The following is a 12,365-nucleotide window of genomic DNA, read 5'->3' as shown; positions in this document are numbered from 1 at the left end:
TCATGCACTTGTGCTATGATTTTTCTATCCATATTATGACTGTTGTCTTGCACAATACACACCTGTACTCTAAAAATCAGGGGTTCAACAAGGGTTCTTCTAGGATCCTCAAAGTTCTTCAAAGAACCTTAGGGTTCTTGGCACTGAAAATTGCCCCTAAAAGGTTATTCCAAGAACCCCATAGGAGATGGGTTTCAGCGAGAAACCTCCTTAGTTAGTAGGGGTTTGTGCAGAAACCTAATTTCCCAAATGAAACATTTGGATTTGAATATGAAAGTACAGGAAGTGCAGGCACTTAACTGAAAAACTGTAAAGATCTCCTCAATTTAAGGCAAGGTTTGTCCCTTGTATGATTTACATTTATATTGTTTTATGATGATACCATCTATCTTCTTATATTTGCGCAAATCTTTCTAAAACAGAAAGTGGACACAATTCAATGGATATCAATCAACAAAGAGGTAATATGTATGAATATGTATACTATACAAATATGTTGAAGGCTAGCTGTATTGGGTGTAGATGACTGAACTGCTCAGTTTTGTGTCTGTAGGTATACAGAGGAGGAGGCATACAGGTATGTCAGTTGGTATTGGACTGTTATGCAGATCACATGTACCATCCTCCTCCCTTGCCTCTTCATTGAAAATCTTATAGGCCTCTACATCATGGACAAGGTATGTGTAGGAAAACCATTATCAAAACAGTTTTCATTCACATTTACCACAAAAACCAATGTATGAATACTGTCGTGTACATGTTTTTTTTTAAATTTTTATAATTACAATTGTTTTGGATTCACAGACTTCACCCTCCCGACAGCTCTGATAAATATAACAGGAAATCTGTCTGATCACCATGCACTGCAAAATCATTCTGGCTATGGAGAACATCAACACATTAACATCAACACGCCTGAGGATATATCCATTGGACTTGGGGCTCTGCTGGGAGGTTACCTCATATTTAGATGTTTTTATTCTGCTTTGCCACTAAAATCATAATAAACACGGACAACTCAAAGATTGTGTTATTGTTCTTGTTGTTATGCATATTATTATTATTATTATTAATAATAACAATAATAATAGTAGGGGAGTTAATAAATGAACCCCAAAAGGTTCTTCAAAGGGTTCCTCGAGGATCCATTAAAAGAAGTTATTTGAAGAATTTATAGGGGTTCCCCCACAGTTTCAAATTGAAGAACCCCTAAAGGATACTCCAGGAACCTTTTCTTTTTACAGTGTGCTCTCTCTCTTTTTATTTTCTTTGTTTTAACTCTTGTGGAGTCCCAGGAAATTCTAGACTCGAATAGCTTGTTGGACATTTCTGTTGTTGTTGCATCTTCTTATACTAATAGACTATTCGAAGAGGGATGCAAGCTTGCTCTTGTTTGCTGAATGTTAAATGCAGGAGCATAAACAACTTGCGGTGAGTTTGAAAGAGGAAAGAGAACACTGTGCGGTTGCGATAGACTATAATAGTTGTGTATTTAAACCCATAACCATTCAATATGCATGAAGAGATGTTAAAAGCCCTCTGCATCTTATTCTAGTCCTATATTATTCAAGCATGTCATTACAATGATAAAGATGAGGACAACAAAACGTATTTAAATGTTGAGAGTGATTTATCTCGAGAAGGAACACTTGTAAAATATCTGAAAAATATTCCACCTTAGTCAAAGCTTATAGGGTAAAGTGCAGTTCTGCACTGTCTGTGGGTCAGCTACACTGTAAAAAGAAAAGGTTCCTGGAATATTCTTTAGGAGTTCTTCAAATTGAAGAAGTTTTGAAGAACCTTTGAAAAGCATGTCATCGAACAGGTTTCCTGTTATTTTCAGAGGTGTAGGGAGGGTGAAGTCCGTGAAAACAAAAAATAGTGCTTATACAGATAATTAACAAAACATGCATATGTCAGTATTCATACCTTGGTCTTTGTGGTAAATGTGATTGAACAAAACTGTTTTGATAATGGTTTTCATACACATACCTTGTCCATAAAGTAGAGGCCTATGGGATGTTCATTGAAGAGGTGGTGGTAAATGTGATCTGCATAACATATCAATATACAAACTATCAGGTTTCAGGTAGGACCCAGATGCAGACAGTGTTGAAGGAAGAAATGTGTATTTCTAGTACAGGGGCAGGTAAACGACAGGTCAAAGGCAGGCAGAGGTCAATAATTCAGAGAGGGAGCAAAAGGTCCAGAACGATTTTGTATCTATCAACAACAACAAAGATTAACAGTTCTATAGCTGCAACTATTTAAAACACTGATTATACTTTTAGTACCTCTTGGATGCATCTGAAAACAAACATAATATTAAAAGTAATCTACACGGAGTGTACAAAACACTAAGAACACTTTCCTAATATTGAGTTGCACCCCCTTTTCCCCTCAGAACATCCTCAATTCGTCCGGGCATGGACTTTACAGGGTGTCGAAAGCGTTCCACAGGGATGCTGGCCCCTGTTGACTCCAATGCTTCCCACAGTTGTGTTAAGTTGGCTAGATGTCCTTTGGGTGGTGGACAATTCTTGATACACAAGGGAAACTGTTGAGCGTTAAAAACTCAGCAACATTGCAGTTCTTGGTGCGCCTACATACCCCACTCAAAGGCACTTAAATCTTTTGTCTTGCCCATTCACCCTCTGAATGGTACACATACACAATCCATTTCTCAATTGTCTCAAGGTTTAAACATCTTTCTTTGACCTGTCTCCTCCCCTTCATCTTTAACCTGTCTCCTCCCCTTCATCTACACATCAATAAGGGACATCAATAAGGGTCCATAGCTTTCACCTGGATTCACCTAGTCAGCCTATGTCATGGAAAGAGTAGGTGTTCCTAATGTTTTGTACACTCAGTTGTATGTATTGACAGTACACTGCTAATCATCTATATACATTCCTGCTAATCTATCTAATAAAGTCTAATTTCTAAAGCACAGTCTAGGTTCAATGATATCAAAACTACGTTTCGTTGATCTACGCCGACATTACAGTTTTGTTTTTCTTCCCTTAGTTGAGCCCCATGTCAGAGTGAGCTCAATGACTCCACCCAGTGGCAGACACCCTGCCATGCTGATGTGCAGCGCCTACGACTTCTACCCCAAACCAGTCAGATTGACATGGCGGCGGGACGGACAGGGGGTGAAATCTGATGTGACCTCCACGAGGAGCTGGGTGATGGGGACTGGTACTACCAGGTCCACTCCCACCTGGAGTACACACCAATGTCTGAAGAGAAGATATCCTGTATGTTGAAGCACAGAAGCCCTCACTGAGCCCAAGATGCATCACTGGGGTAAGGGCATATATGCTGGGTTGGGGTTTGTGAGGATTGGGGTGTGTGAGATGAGTTTGGGTGTGTGAGGGTAGGGGTGTGTGAGCTGAGTTAGGGTGTGTGAGGGTTGGGGTGTGTGAGCTGAGTTAGGGTGCGTGAGGGTTGGGGTGTGTGAGCTGGATTGGGGTGTGTAAGGGTTGTGGTGTGTGAGGGTGGGGTGTGTGAGGTGGTTTGGGGTGTGTGAGCTGGGTTGGGGTGTGTGAGCTTGGATGGGGTGTGTGAGTTTGGATGGGGTGTGTGAGCTGGGATGGGTGTATGAGCTGGGATGGGGTGTGTGAGCTGGGATGGGGTGTGTGAACTGGGATTGGGTGTGTGAGGGTTGTGGTGTGCGACCTGGGTTGGGTTGGTGTGTACCCTCGTCCCCAGACTATTGCGCACAGTGTATATAAGCCTGAGACATCGACTCAAAGTTGGCCTTGGTGGGAGTGACCATATCACTCTATGGGAGTGACCCAACTGAGTAAAGTATTTGTAATAATTTAAATTGAGTGAATCACACAACTGCGAGGTGTGGCTCTATAAACAGAGGTGCACAAGACACGTACAGGGGCGGATTAGGGGAAGGTGTTGTGGGAGATAATTGGTTGGTAGATTAAGCCAATTAAGTGAATGCCTATGCGTCTGGGGTTTCTCCCGATCTTTGTATAGTGGCTAACGAAGGCCAAGTTTAATGTGTTGGTCCATCAGACTATTTGCTCATTAAGCCGGGATTGTCTTGGAATGAGATTAGGGTGTGGGTTGGGGGGTGTGAGCTTGGTTGAGGTGGGTGAGGGTTGGGGTGGGTGAGCTGGGTTGGGTTGGGTTGTGTGAGGGTTGAGGTGTATGAGTGGGGTAAGGGGGTATGAGTAGGTATATGTGAGATAAGGGGTATAAGGTGCGTAAGTGGGTGTGAAACTGCTCAGAAGGGGGTAATGAGTCAGTGTGAGTGGGGTGAGAGTATGAGAGGGGTGAGAGTGTGAGTGGGGGAAGGCGGTGTGAGTGGGGTGAGAGTGTGAGTGGGGTGAGAGTGTGAGTTGGGGAAGTTGTGTGAGTGGGGTGAGAGTGTGAGTGGGGTGTGAGTGTGAGTGGGGTGAGAGTGTGAGTGGGGTCAGAGTGTGAGTGGGGGAAGGCGTTGTGAGTGGGATGAGAGTGTGAGTGGGATGAGAGTGTGATTGGGGTAAGAGTGTGAGTGGGGGATGGTGGTGTGAGTTGGGTGAGAGTGTGAGTTGGGTGAGAGTGAGAGTGTGAATGGGGTACGAGTGTGAGTTGGGTGAGAGTGTGAGTTGGGTGAGAGTGAGAGTGTGAGTGGGGGAAGGCGGTGTGAGTGGGGTACGAGTGTGAGTGGGGTACGAGTGTGAGTTGGGTGAGAGTGAGAGTGTGAGTGGGGTACGAGTGTGAGTGGGGTAATAGTGTGAGTGGGGTAAGAGTGTGAGTGGGGTGTGAGTGTGAGTGGGGTACGAGTGTGAGTGGGGTACGAGTGTGAGTGGGGTGAGAGTGTGATTGTAGTGAGAGTGTGAGTGTGGTAAGAGTGTGAGTAGGGTGAGAGTGTGAGTGGGGTGAGAGTGTGAGTGGGTGGGTGTGGAAAGGGGGTGTGAGTGGGGAAAGGGGGTGTGAGTGGGGGAAGAGTGTGAGTGGGGTGATAGTGTGAGTGGGGTGAGAGTGTGAGTGGGGTGAAAGTGTGAGTGGGGTACGAGTGTGAGTGTGGTACGAGTGTGAGTGGAGTACGAGTGTGAGTGGGGTGAGAGTGTGAGTGGAGTGAAAGTGTGAGTGGGGTACGAGTGTGAGTGGGCTGAGAGTGTGATTGTAGTGAGAGTGTGAGTGTGGTAAGAGTGTGAGTAGGGTGAGAGTGTGAGTGGGGTGAGAGTGTGAGTGGGTGGGTGTGGAAAGGGGGTGTGAGTGGGAAAAGGGGGTGTGAGTGGGGGAAGAGTGTGAGTGGGGTGATAGTGTGAGTGGAGTGAGAGTGTGAGTGGGGAAATGGGGTATGAGTGGGATAAGAGTGTCAGTGAGGGGGATCCCCACCTAGCGAGCAAAACATTTTAGCGGAGACAAAAAAAAATATGTTTTAGAGTAAATTTCCTTTTACAAATTAATAACTCATTTCATGCGCTGTTTTATAGCAAATTTCCTGCAATTCTTTACATTATGCCATACGGTGGATAGAAATGTTTGTTTTGTGTCCCCGCCCCATATGATTCTTATTTCCTCTCTTTATTTCTCTATCTTTTTTTTTTATCTCTCCACCTTCTGTAACAGGGGTGCTCTAGTAGCAACAAGCTAAAGTGAGACTCCTTTTCGGATTAATCACAAGTTACAATGGCTTGTTATCACCAGTTATTTTCAGGCATGAAGGCACATTGCTGTATCTGCTACACAGATCCAAAAATAGATTTTATTGCTAGTTAAAAATCACTACCACTGACAAACATCTACTGCTGGAGTGTATTACTAAACATGAATCAATAGCTTCTTAAGGGGGCATATTTTTGGTAACATTTTATCCTAAAACCTTTCATAAGAAATGCATTAGCAGCATTAGACTTGACAGCAATAAGATTAATAGGGCAATGAGAATCATGCAATCAATTGTACATTCACTTAGAACTGGTAGAGACACTGAGGGTAAACTGCATTCATTACCTACTATAACACTGTAAGTACTTTTGAGTGGGCAGAATAAAGGGTCCAGTGTGTTTGGGGTACTTTCCTCACCTGTACTGTTTTCTGTGTGTTTTCACCAATGACAAAGTTACAACCTTGTTCTTAATTAAAGGCACAAAAGACAAACTGGTGGTTCTAAACTTCTTCCATTTAAGAATGATGGAGGCCACTGTGTTCTTGGGAACCTTCAATACTGCTGAAATGTTTTGTTTCCCTTCCCCAATTCTGTGCCTCAACCCAATCCTGTCTCGTAGCTCTACGGTCAATTAATTCAACCTCATGGCTTGGTTTTTGCTCTGACATTCACTGTCAACTGTGGGACCTTATATAAAAAGGTGTGTGCCTTTCCAAATCATGTCCAATCAATTGAATTTACAACAGGTGGACTCCAATCAAGTTGTAGAAACATCTCAAGGATGATCAATGGAAACAGGATGAAACTTGAGAGCTTTTTGAGAGTTGAGAGATCAAGTTCCTTGGTGTCCACATCATCAACAAACTATCATGGTCCAAATGCACCAAGACAGTCGTAAAGAGGGCACAACAGTGCCTATTCCCCCCTAGGAGACTGAAAAGATCTGGAATGGGTCCTCACAGACTCAAAAAGTTATTTAGCTGCATCATCGAGAGCATCCTGACTGATTGCATCACCTCCAGGTATGGCAACTGCTCGGCCTCCGACCGCAAGGCACTACAGAGGGCAGTGCGTACGGCCCAGTACATCATTGGGGCCAAGCTTCCTGACATCCAGGACCTCTATACCAGGCGGTGTCAGAGGAAGGCTCAAAAAATTGCCAAGGACTCCAGGAGCCATAGTAATAGACTGTTCTCTCTGCTACCACACGGCTAGCGGTACCGGAGCACCAAGTCTAGGTCAAAAAGACTTCTTAACAGCTTCTACCCCCAAGCCATAATACTCTTGAACAGTTAATAAAATGGCTACCCAGACTATTTGCATCGTCTCCACCCCCCCCCTTTTTTTACAGTGCTGCTACTCTCTGTTTATTATCCATGCATAGTCACATTACATCTACCTACATGTACATATTACCTCAATTACCCCGACTAACTGGTGCTCCCGCACATTGACTCTGTACCGGAACCCCCTGTATATTGCCTCACTACTGTTATGTTATTGTTGCTCCTTAATTATTTGTTATATTTTTATTTTTTGATTCATAGTTTATTTTTATTATTCAAACTGCATTGTTGGTTAAGCATTGTAAGTAAGCATTTCACTGTAAGGTCTACCTGTTGTATTCTGCGCATGTGACATTTGATTTGACATTACCTCAATTTTGAGTCTTACAGCAAAGGGTCTGAATAGTTAAGTAAATACGTTTTTAAAATAAAAATTTCTATAAATTTGCAAACAATTCGAAAAATCTGTTTTCGCTTCATCATTATGGGGTACTGTGTGTAGATAGATGAGGAAAAACATGTATCTAATCAATATTAGAATAAAGCTGTAATGTAGCAAAATGTGGAAAAAGTCAAGGTGTCTGAATACTGTATGCTTCAGTAAGGTTGGCTTCTTAGCGTTCATAGCAATGGTTATCAACTGTACCGCAGAAATTGAATGTATATCACAGAAAATAGATAGCTGCAGAGAAGTATTTGGTTCAGGAGTAGATAGGGTCAATGTAGTGGAATGTGGTAGTGGGTTTTTAATGAGTGTATGAGTTTTTATTTTTTTCCTTTTCCCATATTGTGTCACAGGGTATCATGGATTTATATTATAGTCCAGTTGGGGGCGGTAATGAAATATATTGGATGCCAACCACTGTTAAACCTCATCAAAGACGAAGAGGAAGCATTTCCCTCTCCGTGTGTTTGAGCACGCACACGCTTCCTGTAGAAACAAGCGAACTCATTCTACGATCCAGAGCGGGTGGTAGGCAAATAGTATTATCTTTCTTGACTGCGAATCCAACATTATTTTCCATTATAGTTGTATGATCCATACACAATGTTGTGTGAAAGTATCGTAGAGTGTAACGTTACCATATAAATGTAGTTTGCTAGCTCTAACTTTCTGAACCAATGCCGGTGGTGTTAATGTAGCTACTGCTCTTCACAGATATTTCCTACCTATCTGCAGGTTCCCACACACGAGCTAACGCTACATTTCGTGTTTTAATTGCATGTTCCCAATCGCGTCTCTTCAACAAAGTGTTTTTGTTTACAGATCTAAAACCTTCAAGATGTTTTTGACGAGATCGGAGTACGACAGGTAAGTTAAGACTCGGAACTGCATTGTCACGACATCGGGCTAACTAGCCGCTAACAATTAACGTAGCTAACTTCCACACGTACCAGCACAATACCATGTTATTTAGCTCGCCCTCTAGTTAGCTAGCTACTGCTAGCTAGGTGGTTTGTGCACTTGTTATGTCTGGTAAACATCTGCGTATTAATCATTCCTTAATGTTATATTATAATATGTCACTGAAATTGCCGTGATAGTTTGCTGGATAACGCTAGCTAGCTAACGTTAGTTTCTTTCACTTTCACTTAGCTAAAGGTAGTTAGCTACAGTAGCTAATTGCAAAATGGTCGTGTTCCAGACTGGTGTATTTTGTGCTGAGAAAGAAGTTTACGTTACCTCCGTTCATCTAGAAAGCTCTTCTAACCTTTACAGTACTGACGGAATACTAAATCTATATTTTTTTCAGAGGAGTAAACACCTTTTCTCCAGAGGGACGACTGTTCCAAGTGGAATATGCTATTGAGGCGATTAAGGTATTTTCAAAACATCAAATTCATTATCACAAGAACACACCATTACACTTCACCTTCAATAATAGCTTCCTCGGGAAAACATTGTTCATTATCATGGAAAATAGGCAACCTTGTGTGTGTCATCTCTATATATAGAGTTCAAAATGTACTCTCACTCAAAGCATATAAAAGAATAACCCAAGGAGACTGATGTAAAAAAAATAATATACTTAATTGAATTCATGCTCAAGATAATACTAAGGGTGACAGGGCAAGGTGCTAAACAAAAAATGGCATATTTTGGCAATTTAAAAAAAATGTATTTTACCTTTATTTAACTAAGCAAGTCAGTTAAGAACAAATGTCTTATTTACAATGATGGCCTACTGGGAAACAGTGGGTTAAACTGCCTTGTTCAGGGGCAGTATGACAGATTTTTACCGTGTCTGCTCAGGGATTCAATCTAGCAACCTTTCTGTTACTGGCCCAACGCTCTAACCAATAGGCTACCTGCCGCCCCAATTATGCCGTAATTGGTGCTGTAAAATAAAGTAGACACACTTAAGTACACAACTGTTGTGCGTAACAAGTGCAGCCATCTTAAATACTAGTGAATGGGAAGTCAAGGTATATTAGCACAGAATATGTAGTAGAGAAATATAAAAACTGACAACTCTGTCACATTACGGAATGTAAGACAACAGTCTAGGCTACATAACAATACAGCACTGAAGTATAAAGCTCAGAGGGTGGGACTGGGGACAGCTGGTCATCTTTGTATATGACGTTTCTATCAACAAGAGTCTGAACACCTGTTGTCTCTCAGCTGGGCTCCACAGCCATTGGCATCCAGACATCTGAGGGGGTGTGTCTGGCTGTGGAGAAGAGGATAACATCTCCTCTAATGGAGCCAAGCAGCATCGAGAAGATTGTGGAGATCGACACCCACATCGGTAAGCAGCCAGAGAAGGGACTAGGCAGGGGCAGACACTGTCAAACAACACACAGAAGTGAACACTTATCGGAGCTCAGGTTGTTTGTGTAACACATGGAGAAAACAGGTGTTCTCTATCATTCTGGGAAAATGAAAGGTAACTGGTTGAAGCAGTCAAAATAATTTCTATAGGGTCAACATATTTTTGTATCAGAAATGATTTTAAGATAAGCACCACTGTGTAAAAGAGGCCTTCTATAGGCCGTGTTTCAGAGATAAGTATTCAAGGTTTGAAAATGTGTTTTGAGCGTCCGTCTCTTCTCCTCAAAGGTTGTGCTATGAGTGGCTTGATAGCTGATGCCAAGACTCTTATTGACAAAGCAAGAGTGGAGACACAGGTAAGTGTTGAGTTGGCTGAATTCAAGTACACGTGCATTTTCAAACTGAACATTACTATACTATCGAGGTAAAAATGAACACATGGCTGATGTTTGCACTTATGAGATGCACACTACATTGTGAACTACTTGTAAAGCAGTCTTGTACAACATAAAGTAAAGCATTTTAGATCCTCAACTACTTGATATGTAAAGATTTTTAGTTTCTTTCCTTTTTAACCCTGCTTTGTTTGTCCCCTTCCAGAACCACTGGTTCACCTACAACGAGACCATGACAGTGGAGAGTGTGACCCAGGCCGTGTCTAACCTGGCCCTGCAGTTTGGAGAGGAGGATGCAGACCCTGGAGCCATGGTTAGTGATCACACAACGATGAGACAAAACCTCGAAGATCAACTCACTTGCGTATTGCTCACTTTTTCATTAATTCGGTGATGTATTAATTCATAGAAACTGGTAGAGGTTGAAAGCACTTTTCCAGCTAGTTGTCACTTATTTCTCCCACAGCTGTGAGGCGTCACACTGTACTCATTCCCTGTGGTTCTCTCTCCTCAGAGCCGGCCCTTTGGTGTAGCGCTTCTCTTTGGTGGACTGGATGAGAAAGGGCCCCAGCTGTACGTTAATCTATTTATTCAATATACATTTAACACTTTGTTTTAGTGTGATAGAATTGGTTTGGGCAAAATCTCTCATACCTCACTTCTAATCCAGGACTTGTGCTGAGTTTTCATGAGAGAACCAAACCTTCAGTCTTCATCAGATGGTGAAATGTCTCTTGAAATTCTACACCCCTGATTTTTCAACTTTGTGTGTGTGTAGGTACCACATGGACCCATCAGGCACCTTTGTCCAGTGTGATGCCCGGGCCATCGGCTCTGCCTCTGAGGGAGCCCAGAGCTCTCTGCAGGAGGTCTACCACAAGGTACCACCATCCCTCTCTCGGGCATCATCTCCCTTTCCTCTGTTACTATCATTATTATCATCTGCCAACCGTCTCCTTCGTTACTTCCTCATCACCCGCCAACCTTCTCCTTCGTTACTTCCTCATCACCCCCCAACCTTCTCCTTCGTTACTTCCTCCATCACCCCCCAACCTTCTCCTTCGTTACTTCCTCCATCACCCCACAACCTTCTCCTTCGTTACTTCCTCCATCACCCCCCAACCTTCTCCTTCGTTACTTCCTCCATCACCCCCCAACCTTTTCCTTCCTCCATCACCTGCCAACCTTTTCCTTCCTCCATCACCCACCACAACTCCACCAGATTGTCAGTTGGTTTCATTCTCCATCCTATCACAGGGGTGACGACCTTATTTTATTTATTAACCAAAACCTCTGTTTTCTCTCTGGGTGGCCTCTCCAGTCCATGACGTTAAAAGAGGCCATCAAGTCATCCCTCACCATCCTAAAGCAGGTGATGGAGGAGAAGCTGAATGCCACCAACATTGAGGTGAGCTCTAATCCTTCAGTCTCAACCACTGACCCTACTTCTAGTCGAGACATCTATTGCACATGTGGAAGTTGTTGTATCTAAGCAATATGGTGTAAGCCCCACTAAGCCTACCAGACGTCTGGGTGGAGCTATTGTCATATTGTATTGTTTACCATAAATTCAGGTCTGCTGAGCCTTAGTCCTAGAGGGACTAATTTTACTGGTGTACCAGATATCGTTAGGGTGATAGGCAGCAATCAACCAAAACATATCACTCATCACATGTTTGTTTGTGTGCTAACCTTCTCACCCCTTCAGCTGGCTACAATAGAGCCAGGCAAGACCTTCCACATGTATTCCAAAGAAGAGCTGGAGGATGTTATCAAGGACATCTAGAGCAGAGTGGTGCTCTGTGGACCTTGTCAGCACAGAGGAGAGGGAATCCACCTGGGCTCTGAGGATCACCACACATTTCCCATCAGCACTCGCTAGTTTCATTGGTTCCTTGTGTGGGAGGCAACTCATTGTAATGTGTTATATTTTTTTCTTATTTTGGCTCTGGAAATGGGGGGGCAGGGAGCCTAGTGGTTAAGAACGTTGGGCCAGTAACTGGAAGGTCGCTGGTTCGAATCCCTGAGCAGATTAGGTGAAACATCAGTTGATGTGCCCTTGAGCAAGGCACTTTAACCCTAATTGCTCTCATAAATTGCTCTGAGCGTTTGCTACATGACTAAAATAATTTCTACAGTTCTGTACAGGCATCGGTCAGATCAGTGCTTAGAGCTGTGACATTTAAAAAAGGGGGGTACTTTTTGTTATGGATCAATGCCTAAATAAAACTGTTGTATTCTAAAAGTTGTGGTTTGTGTCATTTCCTCTATGGTGTGTGTGTGTACTT

At 42.9% G+C, this 12,365-nt stretch overlaps 1 protein-coding gene across 1 annotated transcript; it reads left to right on the top strand.

Moving 5' to 3' along the window:
- The first annotated feature begins 7,782 nt into the window (after positions 1–7,782).
- On the top strand, positions 7,783–12,323 carry LOC139413469 (proteasome 20S subunit alpha 5). The gene is made up of 10 exons (XM_071160917.1): positions 7,783–7,879; positions 8,174–8,218; positions 8,661–8,727; positions 9,533–9,659; positions 9,971–10,038; positions 10,283–10,390; positions 10,592–10,650; positions 10,856–10,958; positions 11,399–11,485; positions 11,786–12,323. Exons 2-10 carry the CDS (start codon positions 8,190–8,192, stop codon positions 11,861–11,863), a joined length of 726 nt encoding a protein of 241 aa, XP_071017018.1. The 5' UTR covers positions 7,783–7,879; positions 8,174–8,189; the 3' UTR covers positions 11,864–12,323.
- Positions 12,324–12,365: the final 42 nt, after the last annotated feature.

Source organism: Oncorhynchus clarkii, chromosome 7 (assembly GCF_045791955.1).
Source record: "Oncorhynchus clarkii lewisi isolate Uvic-CL-2024 chromosome 7, UVic_Ocla_1.0, whole genome shotgun sequence".
Taxonomy (NCBI): domain Eukaryota; kingdom Metazoa; phylum Chordata; class Actinopteri; order Salmoniformes; family Salmonidae; genus Oncorhynchus; species Oncorhynchus clarkii.
The sequence above is the reverse complement of the archived record's forward strand: the minus strand, read 5'-3'. Positions and strand labels throughout refer to the sequence as shown.

Bases quoted from the DNA above. Each gene is read 5' to 3' on its own strand.
- LOC139413469 (XM_071160917.1), top strand. From the start codon at position 8,190: ATGTTTTTGACGAGATCGGAGTACGACAG. The intron at 8,728-9,532 runs GTATTTTCAAAA...GTTGTCTCTCAG, and splicing joins ATGCTATTGAGGCGATTAAG to CTGGGCTCCACAGCCATTGG. The intron at 11,486-11,785 runs GTGAGCTCTAAT...TCACCCCTTCAG, and splicing joins TGAATGCCACCAACATTGAG to CTGGCTACAATAGAGCCAGG.